At 45.1% G+C, this 21436-nt stretch overlaps 2 protein-coding genes and 2 non-coding genes across 5 annotated transcripts; 3 read left to right on the forward strand and 1 right to left on the reverse strand.

Moving 5' to 3' along the window:
* The first annotated feature begins 2098 nt into the window (after positions 1-2098).
* tmem181 (transmembrane protein 181) lies at positions 2099-7498 on the forward strand. 2 transcript variants are annotated; one of them, XM_026319197.1, is made up of 17 exons: positions 2099-2220; positions 2434-2537; positions 3092-3159; positions 3259-3349; positions 3450-3568; positions 3702-3818; positions 3972-4052; positions 4219-4318; positions 4545-4675; positions 4765-4856; positions 4952-5009; positions 5103-5205; positions 5292-5343; positions 5447-5529; positions 5632-5721; positions 5807-5873; positions 6104-7498. In XM_026319197.1, the coding sequence occupies exons 1-17, from the start codon at positions 2213-2215 to the stop codon at positions 6186-6188; spliced, it is 1449 nt and encodes a 482-aa protein (XP_026174982.1). In that variant the 5' UTR covers positions 2099-2212; the 3' UTR covers positions 6189-7498. The 2 variants fall into 2 exon arrangements, with proteins under 2 accessions (XP_026174982.1, XP_026174983.1); XM_026319198.1 differs by having other exon boundaries at positions 6107-7498.
* dynlt1b (dynein light chain Tctex-type 1b) lies at positions 7492-9113 on the reverse strand. The gene is made up of 5 exons (XM_026319199.1): positions 8929-9113; positions 8721-8762; positions 8063-8186; positions 7891-7968; positions 7492-7696 (listed from the first exon to the last, which is right to left on the reverse strand). Exons 1-5 carry the CDS (start codon positions 8953-8955, stop codon positions 7626-7628), a joined length of 342 nt encoding a protein of 113 aa, XP_026174984.1. The 5' UTR covers positions 8956-9113; the 3' UTR covers positions 7492-7625.
* Positions 9114-10291: 1178 nt separating this feature from the next.
* Positions 10292-10482, forward strand: LOC113137705 (U2 spliceosomal RNA). The gene has a single exon (XR_003296382.1). It is a non-coding gene; the product is annotated as a U2 spliceosomal RNA (small nuclear RNA).
* A 6390-nt stretch (positions 10483-16872) lies between these two features.
* LOC113137708 (U2 spliceosomal RNA) lies at positions 16873-17062 on the forward strand. Its single transcript, XR_003296384.1, has one exon. It is a non-coding gene; the product is annotated as a U2 spliceosomal RNA (small nuclear RNA).
* Positions 17063-21436: the final 4374 nt, after the last annotated feature.

Raw genomic sequence — 21436 nt, forward strand, 5'->3', positions numbered from 1 at the left:
CGACACAAACAAAACAGCTTCGGCTGCACTTTCAATTAAACGACGGGATAATAGAGAGAAACCATCATTGTGCTGCTGCGTAAAGACCCCGGACCGTCGCCCCGTCGCCATTTTCATGCGTCTGGCGGCTCGGTGCAATAATGGACACCGACTACTCGTCCGGCCTGGAAAACCCTCTGTACAGCGAGCTGAAGTACTTCTGTAGGAAGATCCAGGAGGCCTACAACGAGCTGAAGGAGGACCTGACACCTTACCGAGATGATCGCTTTTACAGGTGCGTTTATCCATTTCCCTGCTGCGTTTCGGGTCCAGGCCATTTTTACGCTGTGGATGATGGATCTGCTGTTTTATATTTTATTGCTTTATATGATTGATTAAACTGAAGAGAGACATGGTCCTCGATAAATGGAAAATGTAAGAAAATATTATCGACATAACAGGAAAGACATGTATATGTAATTCATGTGAAATAAAATAGATATTATTAATAGACAGCTCCACAATTTACAAAGGCCTCGATTCTTATTACAGGCAACAAGTGGTTTTTAACCACACGCCTCCATGTTGACACAACATTTCTAGTGTTAAATCTTTTTTCAAGAAATTAAACAATAAACAGCTTAAATGGCTCATTAGCAATTAGAAGTCATAAGCGCCATAATCTCGTCATTACGCATGCGCGAAACTCCCGCTAGGGCAACTGTGCAGATGTGAAACAGCATGGATGGATTAATGAGGAGGACCCCCTGGGCTTCACCTGCAAAATGTCTCCACAAGACCCAGACACACAAAAACAAAGTACACACACACAGTGATCACAAAGACAAGCACAACAGCTACAGAGATCCCAAAGGATCACAGAGACACCTAGACGACTAACATCTGTGGTGCAGACACTGAAGCCTACGAATATATAGGCAATATCTGGACAGTAAGTTGGACTTAACACAGATGTTTCCTCCTAAGGCGGCTTAGGTCCTTAGACGTCTGCAGGAAGACGCTGCACATGTTTTACCAAACTGTTTCATGCTGCAGTCTGCTGGGGCGGCAGCATAAAACAGAAGGACGCAAGGCAGCCGGACAGACTGGTGCAAAAAGCTGGTTCAGTGAGGCTGGACCCACTGGAGGCTGTGCTGGAGAGATGCACACAGAAAAAGGTAGAGACCATCCTGGAATACACTGACCACATCCTGACAACATCCTGATGGAGCAGAGAAGCAGCTGCAGTGGACGACTCACCTCACTGAGCTGCAGGACTGAACCATACAGAAGATCCTTCATCCCCACTGCCATCAGGCTCCACAGCACCTTAGACAACAGGGGATGATGACAGACTACTGACTTACTGAACTACAAGATGACCTGAATTTCTCCTTGGGGATAAATAAAGTTTATCTTAGGGGCGATTTCAGAACCTTTTTATAGGTGCTGAATGTAATCTCAGCACCCCTAAAAATTATAACCATCATCACAACAAACACATTGTTAAATAAATACAGTAAATACAGTTGCTGCCTGTTCTGACTGAACATTGGCTCATTATCACTGTGACTTAATAAGTGTATTAATATTCTCATTAGCTGACTGAGCTACTGTAACTGATGCATTTTATTATTATACTGTCAGTGCAGATAAAACACCAAATTCTGTTTTATGTTTATATTAAAAGGTAGGATTTATGGGCAGCACGTGGATGAGTGGTTTGCACTGTTGCCTCACGGTAAGATGGTTCCTGGTTCAAAACCCATCAGGGGCCTTTCTGTGTGGAGTCTGCATGTTCTCCCTGTGCTTGTGTGGGTTTTCTCCAGGTACTCTGGTTTCCTCCCACAGTCCAAAAACATGTATGTCAGGTTGATTGGTGACTCTAAATTGCCCATAGGAGTGAGTGTGTCAGTGATGGGGCCCAGGGGAGAGAGAGCAGGCTTTAGTCCACATAAGGCCTTGTATAAATGTCTAACTGTACATCCTCCTTAAGGGCTGAGCTCCTCTAAAAGCCTGATATCAAAATAAATCCAAGTTTGTTCCCTGCTCGAAACATAAGGGCCCTTTTAATTTCACGTTCCTTCCGCCACGCTGGCACCACGTGATCTCGGCCCGTCCCACCCGATGACGTCGCAGTCCAGTTGTCGCAGCCTGATGTTGACACACGGATGTGGATTCACGGCCAAATTTTAACGCCTTTTCTCGCAACGGAGACCGAGAACCGAAGGAAATGGAGCTGTGAGTGTCAGATTTGTCACCGATGCATCAGCGTGTGTGTGTGTGAACGTGTTAAAACCGCTGTGCGCCGTGTATTTGTGTTAGCTTAGCCTAGCAGGCTAGCAGCCTTAACCATAACACGCATATTAGTTACCTGCCAGAGCTCAGCTGTCCTGCTCTCTGCTGGGAGCTTTTCTTATCAGTCTGTGTTTAACCAACGTGTCCCTGTGACAGACTGGCCCCCATGCGGCTCTACACCCTGTCCAAAAGACATTTCGTCTTGGTCTTCGTGGTGTTCCTGGTCTGCTTCGGCCTCACGGTCTTCATTGGGATCACAGGTGGGTCTGATAAACCTCCAGGCTGGGTGTTGGCCTGCAGTCGTCAACACACTGACGTTACCTGTTCAGGTGCAGATGAACAGCTGCCAACTCTGCTCTACACTAAAAGTCTACTCATTGTCAGAAACCGCTGCTGAGCCAAGGCCTTTGAGTTTGCATGTCAAACCAAACCCAACAAAGTATGTAGGCACCAGATCACAGGCCGATGCTGATCAGCTGCATGTGTTAATGCAGGTATTTACCCGCTGTAGTCAGAACCTCACTGCAGCTCATCATGCACTTTGTTTCTTGTGCTGCTTTAGTCACATTTGAAGGTGGTTTTGTTTTTGTCCTGCTGCTCTGATGGACAAAGGAGGAGCCTTCACTCTATGTAGGAGAGATTTGCACACTTGTTTAGTTGTTGATGAATAAGAGCTGTTTGAGTATTTTCTCTGTGATCATTAGGCAGATGTTCACAGATGTTTAAATGTCTATTTTATTGTGTTCATTTTTAGTCTCGGGGTCAAAGAGGAATCTACTTTGTAAACTGTGTTTGTGTTTTTTCATGTTCGCAGGTCCCAGGATTATTGCTGAGCAAGAGCACAACGCTGATCAGTTAGTTGTGAGAAATTTCTCAGTTAAGGTAAGACAGAAACATGTGTTTCACCAGTCCCATGCTCCTGTTAGTCTGCCTGAGAGTTACACAGCACTAAACTTGTGTGTGATGACTGTATGTCTTCAGACTGGTCCCTTCAATCTGGTGTCTCCTCCACTCACCACCTACAACCAGCAGCTGTGGCTCACCTGTGTGATGCAGGCTGAAAACAGCAACAGTAAGAGCAGACAGTAAACAGCCGCAGAGAGCAAAGTTCCCAGTGACATGGATGTTGAGGATGTCTTTGGTTAATAACACGTTTCTCTGGTGTGTGTCAGTGGGAGACTTCCAGCAGCCGTTCGAGATCAACGTTGAGCTAAAGGGAGTGATGCAGGACGCCAGCGTAACGCACATCAACAACGTGCACCAGAAATCACGAACGCTTCACTGCAGGCCTGTAAGTGTCTGTCGCAGTATTACCGTGTTGTCATTAATCATTGGGTCAGTCACTGCAGTGTGAGAGCAGGAAATGTCATTTATGATAAGTAATGAACTGACAGTGATGCAGCTTGTTTTGCTTCTCCCTGAAGAAATGTGATGAGATCATAGTGCTGCACCTGGGCTATCTGAACTACACCCAGTACCAGGTTGTCGTCAGCTTTAAGGGCCTTGAAAATATCACATATGAAATCAAGGTCAAATTTGTGGTAAGTGACAAACATTGGAAGGAGTTTTCTTCCAGCTCCTAAAACAAACTGTGCCATTTTAGTTTTTACTGCTGTGTTGTGTTTACTTTGAGTCACAGTCCCTCCCTACTGTTCTAATGTTTTTCTCTCCCATTGTTTTGAATTGCTCCTCAGTGGAAAACGTACAATCCCACCTTCTCACAAGTAGAAATCTGGTTCCGCTTCGTCTTTGTGGTGTTGACCTTTGTGGTGACGGTAAGAGCGCCAGCACGGTTTACATTGGGTCTTCATCATCTAAATCAATTTCACATTATTAATGTGACCTTCAAACCTGGACCAAATGAGACAGTGAACAGAAGATACATTTCCATTACATTTCCAAACTGCAGACTGAGTAATAGGTTTTCTCTGCATGTTCCAGTGTATGTTTGCACACTCACTCAGGAAGTTTTCCATGAGGGACTGGGGTATAGAACAAAAATGGATGTCTATCCTCCTCCCATTGCTGCTACTTTACAATGGTGAGTTTTAATATTCTCCCTCTCACATATTTATATGCCCTTATAATTGAACCATAATGGAGCTGTTGCCAACTCTTTACACTCTGATATTCTCAGTATATTTACCTTTTCATTCATTACAGGCTCACAGAGTCCCAGAGAAAGAATAGTGACTTTTATCACAGATTTTTGCTGGTGTCTGTTTTTTTCTGTCTTCTAAAGTTGTTTTGATGCTGTTGCTGTTCAGATCCGTTCTTCCCGCTGTCATTCCTGGTGAACAGCTGGTTTCCAGGGATGTTGGATGCTTTCTTTCAGGCTCTCTTCCTGTGTGCTCTGCTGCTCTTCTGGCTCTGTGTTTACCATGGCATCAGGGTTCAGGTAGGCCTGCTGTTATTTCCATACTTGAATGTTTTCTCTCATTAGGTCTACCTGTGACTCCTATGTTATGTTTCATGTCGTTCCCCCAGGGTGAGAGGAAATGCCTGACGTTCTACCTTCCAAAGCTGATCATCGTCGGCTTGCTGTGGCTATCGGCGGTTACACTGGGTATATGGCAAACGTAAGTCTGACCTCACTTACTGCAACCTGCCTGATTCAAAGCTGTGAGTTACACCAACACTTAAAAAAAACTATTTTCTTTTCCTGGATTTACAGAGTGAATGAACTCCAGGATCCTACCTATCAGTATAAAGTCGATATAGTGAATTTTCAGGTGAGACTGTTACCTTGACATGTAAATAGCACCCAGTCTATATGTCTTTATGTTCTCAGCAGTACAGTAAAAGCCTCATGTTCTTTCTTCCAGGGCATGAAGGCCTTCTTCCTGATTGTAGTTTCCCTCTACATCCTCTACCTGGTTTTCCTGATCGTCAGAGCTTGTTCTGAACTCAAGAACATGCCTTACTCAGGTATCACAGCAGACCACAGCTCTGTTGGATTCAGCCTTAGCTTTTACTGTCATCACTTTAATGTGCTGCATATGTTTGACCGCTAGATCTCCGGCTGAAGTTTTTGACAGCGCTGACGTTTGTGGTCCTTGTTATAAGGTGTGTTTATGAACAGACAAAAAACTAAAAAGAACCCAGACTTTTTTTGAATATTCTGGTTTAATTTTGAACTTGGTTTTTCTTGTTGCTTGTTCTCCTCCAGTATGATCATTCTCTACCTGAGGTTTGGTGCCAAAGCACTGCAAGACAATTTTGTGGCTGAGTTGTCCACTCATTACCAAAACTATATCCTTTGAACAAAAGTACTTTTAGCATAAATTTCACTTTAAATCCAGCATGTGAGATGCTCTTAAACAGTGAGAAATTATTCCTTAACTCCAGACATACCAGCTGAATTTTTATCCTTCTACGGCCTACTCAACTTCTACTTGTACACATTAGCATTTGTGTATTCCCCTTCTAAAAATGCCCTGTATGGTAAGTAATTCAGCAAAAGCCATTAGTAATTCCAAGTCTTTAGTAGTAGATAATCAACACGCTTGTTTGTTTGTTTGTTTCTTAGACTCCCAGCTGAAGGATAATCCTGCTTTCTCCATGCTAAATGACTCAGATGATGAAGTGATATATGGGTAAGTAAACTCAGTGCCATGGCACAATATTTCAAATGTACTGAATAGCTCATCGTAACGTCGACAGTTCAGCCGATGTTTTTATTACCTGGTGATGTGTTCAGTGTTGAATGTAAACCAGTGTACTCAGCCCACTGTGGATGAAATCGTGCTCCTTGCAGTCTGACAGGTTCTGTTGAGAGTAAACATACTGTACATGAACCTGCTGATGTTCCTTTGTCTTTGTGAAGCAGCGATTATGAAGACATGCCTTTACAAAATGGACGTGCTATCAAAGCAACCGCCAAATACCAGGATGAGACTGACAGTGACTAAAGCAAGTGGCTGCTCTTCTCCTGTGTCCCTGTCAGAAACCATGAGATTCACCTTACAGTGACCTATCTATGTGTCAATAAGGAGTGTTTGCATTGGTAATAATGAAATGATATTCTGTAAGTCCACATAAATCTATTTTTAAAAAAAGATAAGTTCCATGTTTACTGAATGTACTGTAAATTTCCTGAAAAATGAGGCAAAGGGCCCACTCAAGACTTTTTCTTCATTATGTTTTCAGTCTCACTGAAAACTTTAGAAATAAATACTGATATAAAACATTTTGTAAACTTTTTTTCTTGCATAACCAGCACTTCCTCTCAACCTGCTAGTTGAAAATGGGGAAAGTTCTAATATTAATGGGGGATTTTTTTTGTTCGTGTGTGAAATCAAAGTTGTTTTAATGCCTTGTGTCGAGCCACTGTTATTATTTGTATCTTTTTGTTTTGTGTTTTTTTGCCATTCCTTTCTGCTCTCTGACAGAAAATGAGAACACCTGTGTGGCCAAAGCTGAGTGAGATTATGCTGGTGGTAGAACGTTAGAGACACTCATGCTGCAGCAGCCACTCTAACACTGACATGATTCATGAATGGGGAATTTAAGTGCCTAAACAGAGCTGGCTGTTGATAATTCCTCTTTGTCTTCAGACAAGTTAAAAACAACAGAGAGCTTTAACTTGAGCAGGTGATCTCTTACCACTCCCCTTAACCAGTTCTTTCTTTAAAAAGCAGCTTTGTAATTGCACATGTCTAAGAATTGTATTTATTTTGCTGACGACATTTGATGCTGTATTATCAGATGACCCGGAGGGATGCATTTTGAATAACTGCATGGGTTTTCATGAACTACTGATTCGACATGTTGAACATACAGTATTTCGACTGTACCACTGGCCAAATGTATTTTGCTTCATGTAAAATATAGTAACTGTTCCTTTTTTCTCTAAGTTTCCTTATGTCGCCTACAGTGTGAGACTTTCTGCCCTTTGTTTTAGAAAACTGGAGCTTATGGACAAAAACGGCCAAAACAAACATGTTTCCGTTCTTTCAAACTAATATCTCAACGTGTGTTCTAATCAGGTCGGTGCCTTGTCTTTAAACCACAGGTTTCTCCTAAATGGGTTGCAGTCTCAGTTTTGTAAATGCTTTGACATGAATGAATGTTTCATTCTGTGTGAATGTAGCTTTTGTTGGCACAAGGTGGTTTTTGAAATGTTTAAAGTACTTAACAGTTTTTGTTGCTTCATGAGATAAAAGCTGTACATGTAGCACTCTGTCATGTCACGTGTAAATAAAGCAAAGAGTATACAGTTTTCCATTTTTTTTTAATCAACTGGATGGAACATAAAAATAGTTTATTCACATAGAGCAAACATGCTGGTTCTCCAAATTACACAAAATCCTTTATGCTTCAAGCACTTGAGACAGTTTGTGGTAGCTTCATATAGCCAGCCCAAACACATTGACGATACAATACATGGATTTGTTTTCCCATCTCACTGCACAGCTTCCTGTTGGTAAAATAACAGATATGTCTAGTTAATGTCAATGTCCCACATTTAAAGACAATGCTACCTTTGAGTTTGGACCACTCAAAAGCTCAACTTAAGCAAAAGAAGCTTAAACAGTGTGGTATGTTGTTCTATGGACCTCTCATTAGCTGTGCCCATAATAAAGTTTCATCTAAACAGCAGAATCTATTTACCATCAGCAGAGTTGTCCCAGAAGCAAGCGCTGGCTGTCTGCAGACCTGCTCCGTTTTTCTGCATGATGATACAGGTTACTGTGGGCAAACACACACACACACAGGCCTTTAATGTGAGCTTCAGAGCGCAACAAGCGTCAGCATATTATTTCAGAGGCAACGTCCCACATACCGATATATTTGAAAGGCTTTCCCAGTTTGCTGAGTTGACTGAGGCACTGCTCCACTATACTGGTGGTCCACTGGTTCACTCTGCTGTGCTGGTAGGTGTTTCTGCCTATGGCTGCTTCTACTGACTAAGAGACAGTTGTGTTCAAATACAAACTGGGACATCTGATAATACAGAAGCCTTTAAAAATAGTTCAGATATTACACAAAGTTAAAATACTGACAAAGGAATGTTCAAGTCCTTATGGGGACCTGAACAAATCTCAAAAACAGACGTATTTCTGCTAGAGAGGTGAAATTTGATTTGAAATGATCACTAGGTTAATAAAAATAGGTTAATAAAATATAAACAAGTGAGAATAGGAATTTAGGTTTCTGTGTTTTTGTATGTTATATTTTTTTCTGTGGAGTGCTGTTTTCTTTTTTTGGTTTTCATTCAGATTTTTTAACACACTACTGAATAAAGTTGTAATTACCAGGTGTTATAATTAACCTGTGGGTGCGGATATAGACTGTCCCTAGCAACCGTCAAAAGTGTCCTTAGCAACCAGTGAATTACTAAACAACAGGTTGCTACCTACTTAGCTGGTGCTGACGATAAACACATTAAACCCAAACCTCGTAGATAAATTGAAAGGCATCAAAAGTAACTTTCTTCTTACCTCTTTTATTATTTTGCTCACTTCTTCAACGACGAACCCAGTCTGAAACAAAATAGCGTTTAAGCTAGGCTAGTTAGCCGACATCACTGCTTCCGTTTTACTTCACGTAAAAAATAAAAAAATCACGTATGTGATAGCATCATACTGTGTGAGTGTATATGCGTGTGTTTAAATGCAAGTAATGTGTAAATTAAAATAAATAACCAACCTCATCATCTGCCTGATAATCATCCATGTTTACGTTGTGCGTCAACTCGAGACTTCCGGCGGCCACAGTTTTTCAGAATAAAGGCACCCTCGCTACAAACCTATATTCATTCATTTTCAGCTGGTGGAAAAATAATTAAGGAATCATTTCACACTCTCTAAACACAGCGTAGTACTTACATCAGTACGTTTTTCTTTATTATCTAACTGGGCATATTGCACTGCTGCAGCTTCAAGAATTTCTAAAAGAGTGAATATTTGAATTGTCAGTAAACAGATCACATATTTCAGTAAAATTAACAATTATACAATGTAGTGACAATAAAAAGTAAATATAATTTAAAAAGTATGGACTTGTGGTGTTAAATAAAGGCATCTCAGAAGAAATGAGATGAGATGGGGGAAGACAAAGGGAATTGGTATCTTCCAACTTCCGATTGGTTGAACACACCTGATCCAGATAATCAGAAGTGGGATAGTTGGAAAAAGCAAGCAGGGTTACTCACTTCAGCTGTAACTTCACACAACTACAATCTGAACCGTTTATTACGTTTATGTGAGTAGAATTAAAGGCCTTTATTTTTTTAACGTACTTTATTTTAAAGTTGGCTGCATGTTTTGCATTTAATCAAAGCGTGTTGTGCAGTTAAAGGCGATATCTCCCTCTGAAATGTACTCGCTAACATTAGTATTTGTTTGTTCCTATCAAACATTGCGGTTCTGAATGAAAAGTGGACTCAAGCCCCATGTGGATGGTTTAAATGTACTAAAGAGGTTAAGTGATGTTTCACACATTTGTGATGTTTTAATAGTTTCGAAATTTTCAGAATTCAAAGTGGACTTGAATGTGGTGCTAAGTTAAGGTGCTAAGTGTTGAGCGTTGGCTGAAGGTTCACAGTGGGTGCAGTTTCCTGACTCTACACTAGAGGGAGGCAGAGCTCGATTTATTTGCAGTGTTAAACTAAACTCATGTATTTCGGTTATTTTTATCCACATAGACACGATCCTGTTATTAGACACAGCTTTGGAAAATCAAACTCATGTAATTTAGTCTAGTAAACAAGCATTTTTACTAAAGTTAAAGCTATAAAGCGTCTTTAAAAGAGACGTTTTCTTATTGGTCGCTTATTGGCTTGTAGCAGGTCACGTGGTCAAAACAGCTCCAACCCTATTTCCCTAATATCAGGTTTAGAAACTAATATTTAAGTAGAGTCGTGTGTCTGTGTCGGTGGATTAGTCCTAAAACATCAGCCCCAGCGTTCACACTGTGTCTGTGGTGTCGGTGCGTTTAGTGAAACTGGGACCAACCGTGAGTGAGAGCAGCGGTGCCGGGAATGAGGCTCCTGCTTCGGCGTGTGTTCAGTATCGCTTCTCGGCCTTTTGTCTAAGATCAAGTGTAGTATCTGTTCTTATCAGTTTAATATCTGATACGTCCCCTATCCGGGGACCATATATTAAATTGATTTTTGGAACAGGGAGATGGAATAGGGGCTTGCTCTGTCCACTCCACGCATCGACCTGGTATTGCAGTACCTCCAGGAACGGTGCACCCCCCTAAAACTGTACAACATTAAGAACTCCTTATTAGAATACAACCTTATTTTCAGTTTGAGCACGTTATATGAGGACTACATGAGTAACTATCGACTTAGTTTGAGGTCTGGTCTTTGGATATGAGCAAATATGTTGACTGTATGGAATCAAATTATTTGCACCTACATTAAATGTGTTAGTTTATAACCTGCTGTAATAAACAAGATATTTAATGGGTCTTCACGTGAAGACGCCGCCACGTGTTGGGCGAAACACACGGGAAATAAAGCAGTGAGAGACAATTACAACTTTTTCCAGCTGATCTTTCTGGTTATATTTGAGGACTTAGCAACTGTGCAGTTTTTAACGTCTGTAGTGAAGGAGGACATGAGGATAGTTGGGGTGGGTGAGGAGGATACAGAGGAGAGGGTTGAATGGCTGTGGCGACCCCTGAAGGGAGCAGCCCAAAGGAGAAGATCATTACAGACACGTTTTAATGTTTAAGGTTAATATCGTGTATACACATCTATTTGATATATAACCATTTTCCTGCTTAGTCTTATAGGTTTGAATAAAAGTGTAAAAATCCCAATCATCTAATTTAACCGAGTAAACCAGGAGTGTCCAGCCTTTTTCCACTGAGCGCTGTATTAAATCAGTAAATTCAGTCAAATCTCGGTAAATGATGCTTCGTAACTGAACATGTTTAAAGAGAAAAGAGCTCTCTGTTAATAGGTTTTCATGTTTTACAAAAAAGTCTCATTACATTGTTCAACCCTAACCCCAAAATATAATCAGCATAAAACTTGGTATATTACAAATGAGTTGTTTAACATATAAACTGCTTGACTCGTTGCTCAGTTTCTTTGCCTTGTTAAAGACAGCAGCGCCGCCTGGTGGTGAAAGTAAGAACGACATCACATGTAGAACAAGTTTCATGTGTGGGTCATATTTCACTGCAGTCTTACAGTTTGTTGCAGCCTCATTAAAAATGGACCCCAGGCCATAGTTTGGACACATTTGGAGTAAACAAACACCTGTGCTGATATTAAAGCGTCTTTAAAAGAGACGTTTTCTTATTAGTGGTAAACAGCTCCGACCCTTTTCCCCTCATATCAGGTGTAGAAACTAATATTTAATTAGAGTCGTGTGTTTGTGTCGGTGGATTAGTCCTAAAACATCAGCTCCAGCGTTCACACTGTGTCTGTGGTGTCGATGCGTTTAGTGAAACTGGGACCAACCGTGAGCGAGAGCAGCGGTGCCGGGAACGAGGCTCCTGCTTCGGCGTGTGTTCGGTATCGCTTCTCGGCCTTTTGGCTAAGATCAAGTGTATGGAGGGTGGTTTTTCTCTGAGGTCGTGCGGTGTAAGGGGCACTGAGAGTGTAGAGGCTGCGGCTACACAAGACCAATTAGAAGAAGTGAGCATAGAAAATGGATAAGAGTGCAGGGATGACAACCCCAAGAGTGGGAATTCGGAACACGATCCGGTTCCAGTGGTGGAGGAAGGATGAAGAAGTAATGCAGAGAGATGTTTTCACGAGGATGGTGATTATGGGAATCCTGAAACTAGGACCAAAGGAAGTGTTCTGTCTGCAGACAAATATGGCACAGAGAGGATATGATGTTACATTGGCCTCGGCAGAGTTGCATAAGGGAGCGTGGAATAGCTGTATGTTGGCAGCGGCGAAGGAGCCTTTAAAAAGTTTCCAGATAGTGAACCTGGACAAACCGAACTTTCGCTTGGTGACGGTGAATATGTACAACCCCTTTGTCACAGATATGGCCATAGTGCATTTCTTGGAGGGATACGCAGAAGTAACGTCGGCGGCGAGATACAGCAACGACCCTCTGGGTTACTGGACGGGACGGCGGCAGTACCAGATATTGTTGAAGCAGGACGCAAAGAGCAAGGACGGGTTGGCGCATCCACCGGCGTTGTTCAGCCTGGGTGCAGACCGGGGGCATTTGCACTATGCAGGGCAGCCGGATTTCTGTCGGCGCTGTCGGGGAATGTGGCATACAGAAGCGACTTGTGTGAACAGAGGGTGTTGGACATGTGGACAGGAGGATCACGAGTCTAGAGACTGTCAAGTACCTAAAGCATGCCACGGATGTGGAGAAAGAGGACATTTGTACAGAGATTGTCAGAAGAGGAGGCGGACTTTTGCAGAAGCAGTGGGGAGAGGGATTTTTTCGGAGGAAGCGGAAGGACGATCGGGAACGGACCACGTGGATATTCGGAGTGGCGGTGGAGAGAATGGGGAAAAGATGGACGGGAGAAACAAGAAAGGAGGAAAGGACGAGGACCAAGGGGGGAACGAAGGAGAGGATGAGATCACGGACGAGCGTCGGGAGATGGGAGGAATGCAGGACGGTTCGGGTGTGGACGAGCAACAAGGAGAGGCTGGCAGTGGAGACAGCGGAAAGGAAACGACGAGAAGGAAGAAAAAGAGTAAAGGGCGACGGGACCAGAGATTAAGGGAGAAGGAAGGGGAGGGGGAGCAGGGGGAAGGACAGAATGATGTTAAGAAGATGAAAGGGGCGGAGGTGGAGAGGGGGAACTGGAACAATTTGGAGGGGGGGGGGGGGGGGGGGGGCGGAGTGAGGGACAACCGAGCGTGTTGACGCAAGGACTGGGGACGGACCCCTTCAACACTGAAGTGGACATATTTACCTTGGGTTTGTCTTTGAGTTCGGATTTGGGATTGCTGAGAGACAGTGAGGGGGAGGGGGGGGGGGTTAAGAGAGAGGCTAGAAGGTTCGGGGGTGTTGGGGAGTCTGGGCACGTATGACTGGGCAGAGCAGATGGAATAGGAGGGGGAAGGAGAAAGCGAGTGGGCTGGGGGAATTGTTTCTCTTTTCACTTATATTATTTAACAGTTAAATGATGTTGACAGTGGGCACCTTTAATGTGCGGGGGCTGAGAGACCCGGTTAAGCGGGCAGCAGTTTTTCGTTTTTTGGCAGATATGAGTTTGACAGTGGTTTTGCTGCAAGAGGTGCATTTGAAGGATGGGGGGGATGTCAGACGGTTCGAGGAGGAGTGGGACAGGGGGAAGTCGGTTTGGAGTGTGGGAGGGGTGCACAGTACGGGGGTCGGGATACTGTTTGGAAGTAGAGAGGTGGATATGAAGGAGGGATTTACAATTGTTCAAGGTCGAGTAGTTGGGGTAGACTTCAGTTATATGGAGCAGAAATACAGGGTGCTTGGGGTGTACGGGTCACATGACGCCAGAGAGAGAGAAGGGATAGCGGAAAGTTTGATTCCGCACTGTGTGACCCATAGGAGCATTATAGTGGGGGGCGATTTTAATGTCGATATAGGAGATGGGGCGGGGGGGCCACACGGGGGGGTTGGGGAGGGTAATGAGAGAATCTGGATTGGTGGAGGGGGGAGGGTGTCTGGGTGAGGAGATGAGGGGACCAACATGGAGGAACACGAGGGGAGTGCAGAGTAGGTTAGATTATTTTTTTTTTTCACGGGAGATACGGGTGGTGGGGGGGAAGAGGGTGCCGTGTTTCTTTACAGACCACGAGGGGGTGGTTTATAAATGTCGGGTTGAGGGACCAAGTATGGGGGTTGGGTATTGGAAACTGAATACAGCGGTGTTGCAGGAGCAGGAGTATTGGAGGAGGGTGGGCAAACTTATAACTTGCACATGGGATTTGAAAGAGTTGGGGGGGAGCGTGGTGGAGCTGTGGGAGGTGCTGAAGAAAAGAGTGAGAGCCTTTAGCATCAAGTATTGCAAGAGGAGAAGTGAGAGGGAGAGGCGAGGGGTGAAACAAATGCAGAGGGCATTGGAGCGGGAATATGCAGTGAGGAATTGTGGAGGGATAGTGGATGAGGCTTGGTGTAAAGAAGTGATGGCTAAGATAAAGGAAGACTATGAGCGAAAGGCAAGGGCAAAGGTGCTAGTGGCTAAGAAGGGGTTTGTGGAGGGACACGAGGGGTGCACGGCGGCGTTTTTTAGAACAGTGAGGGAATTGAGACGGAAACAGGTAGTGAAGGGAGTAAGGGATGGGGGAGGAAGAGAAGTTAGGGGGATAGAAATGAGGCGGGAGATTACAAGGTTTTTCGAGCATTTATTGGGGCAAACACGGGTGGAAGGGGGGGCGCAGGAGCGGTTTCTGGGGTTGGTGCAGGGTAGGCTGTCTACAAGGCAGAGGGGGGAGCTGCAGGAGCCACTGGGTTTGGAAGAGTTAGACCGAGCATTGCAAGGGATGAGGAAGAGGAAGGTGCCGGGAGGAGATGGGATCCCTGTGGAATTTTATGTGGAGTTTTGGGAGGTGATGCTGGAGGTTTTGGAGGGAGGACAGATGGGGGAATCGATGGCTACGGGGATTATAAAGTTGGTACATAAAGGTGGAGATGAGAAGGACATGAGGAATTGGAGGCCACTAACAATGCTGTGCGTGGACTACAAGATTTTAGCAAAGGTGATTGCAAATCGGTTGCAAGAAGTTATGAATGATGTGGTGCACGTGGACCAAACATGTGGGGTGCGGGGGAGGCGGGTAATACAAAATCTGCAGCTGGTGAGAGACAGCATCACATGGGTGGAGGAGAAAAAGCTGAATCTGATGGTTGTGGCGTTAGATCAGGAGAAGGCTTTTGACAGAGTACATTGGGAGTTTTTGTGGGCGGTGTTGAGCGCTTTGGGGTTTGGGGATAGGTTTGTAAGGTGGATACGAATCCTGTATACAGGGATAGGCAGTAGGGTGGAGGTGAATGGACATGTAGGAGAGTATTTCACGGTTGGTGCGGGAGTGAGGCAGGGGTGTCCATTATCCCCGTTGTTATATGTATTGTACATGGAACCGGTAGCGGCGGCCGTCCGGGGAGATGAAGGCATACATGGTCTGGTGGTGCCAGGTAGTGGGGGCAGGGAAGTGAAGATAACACAGTACGCAGATGATACTACCCTGTTATTGGACAGGGATGAGAGCTTAATAAAGGGATTAGAGGTCTTTGAGGATTTCGGGAAGGTAGCAGGAGCTCGGCTGAATTTGGAGAAGTGCAAGGTAAAGTTTTTTGGGGGGTGGAAGGATAGAGAGGAGGCAGTGGGGCGCCTGACAGTGTGTAGAGACCCGATAAGGATATTGGGGGTGTGGTTTCACACGGAAGGGAGTGCGATGGGGAATTGGCGGAGGAAACTGGCAAAGATGGCGGCTAAGCTAGCTTTATGGAAGAGTAGAAGGTTGACGATGGTGGGGAAAGTTCTAGTACTGAAAGTGGACATCATGCCAATGGTGCAGTTTTTAGCAGAAGTATACCCGCTGCCGGTAGGGTATCGACGGTGGGTGCAGAAGAGAGTTTTTGATTTCATGTGGGGAGGGAGGTATGAGTGGGTGAAGAGGAGTCAAATGATGGCGGGGGTGGAACGTGGGGGAAGGGATGTGCCGCATTTGGGGGTGCGGCTAGATGTAATGTTTGTGGGGGCAACGTTAAGGGGATTGATGAGTGGAGAAGGGCATCCATCGAGCTGGTGGTTGAGATATTATTTCTCATACCCGGCCCGGCGATTGCTCACCTGGTCGAACAGAGTGCCGCACGCAGAGAGCATGCCGTGGTATTTTGCGCATGCCGCAAAGTGGTTGAGGCAGCACCCTGAGGTGATGGAGGGGGAGGTGTGGCAGCGTCCTAGGACAATGTATGGAGTGGTGAGGGGGGGTTTTGAAACAAGCCAGGTGGTGGGAGTGGAATCGGGGACATGGAGGAGGATACAGCCAGCTGGGATGGAGAACGGATTGAAAGATCTGAATTGGCTTTGTTTGCATAAATGCCTGCCGGTGCGGGAGAGTATGTATAGACATGGGTTAGGCCGGTCGCCACAGTGCCCGAGGACAGTGTGTATGGCAGAAGAAACAGTGCGACATGTTATGTGGGATTGTGCCTTTGCGGGGGTGGTGTGGGCAAAGGTGGAGGGTATATTACAGAGGGTGCAGGAGGGGTTGGGGATGACGTGGGAGAGGGTGGAGAGAGGAGCGCAGATGGGATTTTTGAGTGTTGAAGAGCGTTTTATAGTTTGGTATGTGATAAGCGTGCATAAACGGATGTTGTGGGAAGCCAGGCAGGCTTTGCAGAAGGGGAAGGAGTGGAGGGTGGAGGATGTCATGAGAAGGGCAGAGTGGATGATAGCAGGGAGGATGCAGTGGGATGTGGTGAGATGGGGGTACCACAGGGCGAAGGAAAGGTGGAAAGGGGGTTTGGGGTTGTTAGAGTGAAGAGGATAGAAAGCGAGGGAGTGGTTTTTTTTTTTTGGGATAAAGGAGGAGGGGGAAGTAAGAGGGAGTGTGGGTGGATAAAGGGTGGGGCACAAACGGGTTTAGGTTAACGAGAGAGGGTGGGGGGATGTTGGTGAGTGTTTATGTCTTTGTGATGAGTGTAAGATGGTTGTATGAGACAGGAATGAAGTGTTTTTCTAATAAAAAAAAAAAAAAAAAAAAAAATCTGTTCTTATCAGTTTAATATCTGATACGTCCCCTACCCGGGGACCATATATTAAATTGATTTTTGGAACAGGGAGATGGAATAGGGGCTTGCTCCGTCCACTCCGCGCATCGACCTGGTATTGCAGTATCTTCAGGAACGGTGCACCCCTTTAGAACTGTGTAATAATAAGGAAATAACATAATATAATATGAGGAAATATGTTGGTTAAGATATGGAGTAACACAACTCATGCACAGAGTAATTCAAAGTGGTTTACAGAAATAATCTCAGAAGAGCTGAGACCCAAACACTGTTTAAAAACATTGTCCAAAAAGGAAAATAAATATATGAAGATGTAATATTGAAATATTTTCCTGAGAGGATTGTTTTTTACTCCGTTTGAGTTTTGTTGTGAGTAAAACAATAAATAGTCTAAAGATATTTGTTCTTTTTGGCAATTGTTTTTTTTTTTTTTTTTTAAATCAGTATTCATTATAATTTAGTAAGCATTACATATTCATTCATTACTACATCATTCTGGGGTCCTTCACATACCGTGCCCCCGAAACCACTTCTGCATAATCCTCCAAAAATTTGGTGATCTGCTGATCCGTTACAAAAGGGTTGTAAGTCTGTACCGTCACAATCTTGAAGTTCAGCTTGTCCAAATTCACAATCTTCCAGTGCTTAAGTTCTCCTCTCTCTCTACTCCTCTCCACCTCCATAACTGCAGTTCTAAAGATCTCTGCGGTCCTCCATGTCACCTCGTAAGATCTAACTTTCTGGTTTGTTTGTACACAAAGGACGTTCTCTGCTTTCACCTTCAAAATGTCTTCAAGGATGACTCTTGTAAAGATATCCCTTGGCAGTAACCCTTCTCCATTTTTCCTCCACAGAAACTGCAGGGTCCATCTGACTCCGACCCTCGGAATAGCGCCTGCACGTCCTTCTTCCTCCATCACTGGGCCCTCTCACCGCCCACTGTCTATCACAAAAAAATCACCCTCTCGCTTCCAAGCGCTCTCTGCCATCAGTCTCTCAGTGCCCCATTCACCGCACGACTCCTGAGAGTAAGAACAGATTTTTTTTTTTTGAAAAAGTTTTAATTCCACATCTTTCCACATCACAAACAGTACATTGCAACAACAGTGTAATCTTAACATCTCCCCATCAATATCACTCTCACCCCTCTGCCCCCTGAAGCCAGTGCCATACCTCCCTTCCACCTCTCCCTTGCCCCGTGATATCCCCACCTTTCCACATCTCTTCTGACCCTCCCTTCCACAATCCATTCAGCCCTCCTCACCACATCCCTCGCCCTCCATTCCCTGCCTTTCCTCACCAACTCCTGCCTTGCAGTCCACAACACCCTCTTTACTACATTAATCCCGTACCACAGCACCCACCCTATACATTTTCCCTCCCTCTCCAACCCCCCCCCCCCTCTCTACCATTCCCCACATCACTCCTATCCCGTGTTTCATTTTGCGCAACATTTTGTCCGCCCCTGCCCACACCGCACCCGCAAACACACATCCCCACAAGACGTGTCTCACATCCTCCTCCTCCCTACACGTTGTCCTAGGGCAAATCGCCGTCTTACTCAAACCATGCCTATACATTTTCTCCCTCACAGGCAACCGCCTATGCACCACCAACCAATTCAAGTCTTTTAATCCGTTCTCCATCCCTTTGGGCTGCACCCTCACCCACCTTTCCACTGTCATGCCCACCACTGTTCCCTCCTCCCTCTTGTTTCTCACCGTCTCATACATCCCTCTCGCACTCCTCCACACCCCACCCTCCAAAACCTCGGGATTCTCCCTCAACCACTTTGCCCCATGCTTGTAGTACCAAGGTGGTTGTTCCGACCGTGGCCCCACGTTTGTCCACGTTATCACTTTCCTTGCCGGATAGGCGAAATAAAACTTTGAAAGCCCTGCCCCTGCACGCTCCCCGTCTACCACCCCTTTCAAACATTCCCCTACAAACACCGCATCCAACTTCAGTTGTACCTCCGGAACACCCCCCCCCCCCTCTCTATTCCAGCCATCATACACTTCCTGCCTACCCACTCATACCCCCCACCCCACAAGAAATCAAAAATCAGTCTCTTCATCTGTGCTCTCCTGCACGCTGGCAGCGGATAAACCCCCACCAAGTACATGAGTACAGGCAAAACTTACTCCTCCCTCAATTCCCTTCTCGCTCTCTCGCATATCAGTTCATCCATCCTCCCCCCATAATTCCCTACTGCAAACTCTCTTGCCATAATCTTCTGCCATTCCCTCATCTTCCCTTTTCTCCTTCTCTCCCTCCTTATAGAATAATTCACACTAAAGGCCTTTACCCTCTCCTTGACCAGTCCCCACCATTCCACCACCCCCTCCCCAAAACCCCTCAAAGTCTCCATATCCTTTAACAATCTCCGTACCCCCACTCTAATCCTCCTCCTCCAAAACCCCACAATTCAATTTCCAGTAACCTTTCCCAAACACCACCCCTCTCAAACAACAATGAAACGTAACCCCCATGTGGTCAGAAAAAAATAAAGGGACCATTCTCCCCCCTTTCAAATCAAAGAACTTGGAAAAATAAACATAGTCCAGTCTACTCGTTACCCCCCTTGTGTTCCCCCACGTGGGTCCCAGCATAGCTGGTGTCACCATTGCCCCCCCCGTCCCGTAGCTTGCCCCCTTCCACCAAACTCCTAAACCCTCTGTCCCCTCCATCCCCTCCCTCGTCCCAGTTCAAATCGCCCCCAAAAATGATCTCCCACTCTGTTGCCAGGTAAGGCACCAGAAGGTCGACCAGTCTTTCCCTCTCCCCTCTCTTCTGCGGCCCATACACTCCAACTATTCTCATCTTGTGTCCGCACATATCAACATCCACCCCTATCGCCCGCCCTGGATCAATCTTGAATTCCTCCCGCACTTCCACCTCCCGACTGCCAAAGAGTATGTTTCAGGACCTGTGTTTTGAGTTCCTGTTTTGTGCTTTTATTTTGTAGGTTCCTTTAGTATTTGGTTTTGTTCTGTCTTTTTCCACTTTACTTTGACCCAATTAGTTGATTGTTTTCACCTGTGCCTCGTTTGTGTTCGTTCCTTCATATTCCTTTGTTCAGTCTCAGTTCTTTGCCAGGTCACCTGCCCAATATGCTGTTGTTCTGTCATTACTGCCAGATCTGCCGTCACTGCATCCTGCTCGGAATTGCCTTGCCCCCATCCCTTTTTTGGATTTTGATAATGGACTGCCTTTTGTTCTTCTGGGTTTAAGTTAAGTTATCTGCCTCTGTTTGTATGTGTTTTTCACCATGTCTCATCTTCTTGTTTAGCTCCCTGGTGTTCATGTTTAGTCCCCTTTGTTCATGCCGTGTCTTCCTAGTGTTCATGTTTGCCTTGTTCATGTCTGTCTTGTCGTGTGTCTCCTGCTTTGTCCCTTTAGTCTGTGTGCTTGTTTCCCTGGAGTCTGGTGTGTCCCCGAGGTGTGTGTGACCCCAGACCTTTGACCCTTGTTTGTCTGTGTGGAGTCTGGTGTGTGTGACCCAGACGTTTGCCCCCTGAATTCGTTCCCTTGTAGTCTGACGTGTTCCCCGAATATACAGTGGGTACGGAAAGTATTCAGACCCCTTTAAATTTTTCACTCTTTGTGTCATTGCAGCCATTTGCCAAAATCAAAAAAGTTCATTTTATTTCTCATTAATGTACACTCAGCACCCCATCTTGACACAAAAAACCAGAAATGTAGAAATTTTTGCAAATTCATTAAAAAACAAAAAACCGAAATATTCAGACCCTGTGCTCAGTATTGAGTAGAAGCACCCTTTTGAGCTAGTACAGCCATGAGTCTTTTTGGGAATGATGCAGCAAGTTTTTCACACCTGGATTTGGGGATCCTCTCCCATTTTTCCTTGCAGATCGTCTCCAGTTCTGTCAGGTTGGATGGTGAACGTTGGTGGACAGTCATTTTCAGGTCTCTCCAGAGAAGCTCAATTGGGTTTAGGTCAGGGCTCTGGCTGGGCCAGTCAAGAACGGTCACAGAGTTGTTCCGAAGCCACTCCTTTGTTATTTTAGCTGTGTGCTTAGGGTCATTGTCCTATTGAAAGGTAAACCTTCGGCCCAGTCTGAGGTCCTGAGCACTCTGGAAGAGGTTTTCTTCCAGGATATCTCTGTACTTGGCCGCATTCATCTTTCCTTCAATTGCAACCAGTCGTCCTGTCCCTGCAGCTGAAAAACACCCCCACAACATGATGCTCCCACCACCATGTTTCACTGTAGGGATTGTATTGAACAGGGGATGAGAAGTGCCTGGTTTTCTCCACACATACCGCTTACAATTAACGCCAAAAAGTTCAATCTTGGTCTCATCAGAGCAGTGAATCTTATTTCTCATAGTCTGGGAGTCCTTCATGTGCAAACTCTACGCGGGCTTTCATGTGTCTTGCACTGAGGAGAGGCTTCCGTCGGGCCACTCTGCCATAAAGCCCCGACTGGTGGAGGGCTGCAGTGATAGTTGACTTTGTGGAACTTTCTCCCCTCTCCCTA

The sequence above is a fragment of the Mastacembelus armatus genome, chromosome 24 (assembly GCF_900324485.2).
Source record: "Mastacembelus armatus chromosome 24, fMasArm1.2, whole genome shotgun sequence".
Taxonomy (NCBI): domain Eukaryota; kingdom Metazoa; phylum Chordata; class Actinopteri; order Synbranchiformes; family Mastacembelidae; genus Mastacembelus; species Mastacembelus armatus.

What these genes read in the sequence shown, in the direction of transcription:
- tmem181 (XM_026319197.1), top strand. An exon ending in GCAGGCTGAAAACAGCAACA is followed by an intron (nt 3,350 to 3,449) that starts GTAAGAGCAGAC and finishes GGTGTGTGTCAG; the next exon opens with TGGGAGACTTCCAGCAGCCG. An exon ending in TCGATATAGTGAATTTTCAG is followed by an intron (nt 5,010 to 5,102) that starts GTGAGACTGTTA and finishes TCTTTCTTCCAG; the next exon opens with GGCATGAAGGCCTTCTTCCT.
- dynlt1b (XM_026319199.1), bottom strand. Translation starts at nt 8,955, where the DNA reads ATGGATGATTATCAGGCAGATGATGAG. An exon ending in AAAGCCTTTCAAATATATCG is followed by an intron (nt 7,969 to 8,062) that starts GTATGTGGGACG and finishes GTTTGCCCACAG; the next exon opens with TAACCTGTATCATCATGCAG. An exon ending in CTGGGACAACTCTGCTGATG is followed by an intron (nt 7,697 to 7,890) that starts GTAAATAGATTC and finishes TTTTACCAACAG; the next exon opens with GAAGCTGTGCAGTGAGATGG.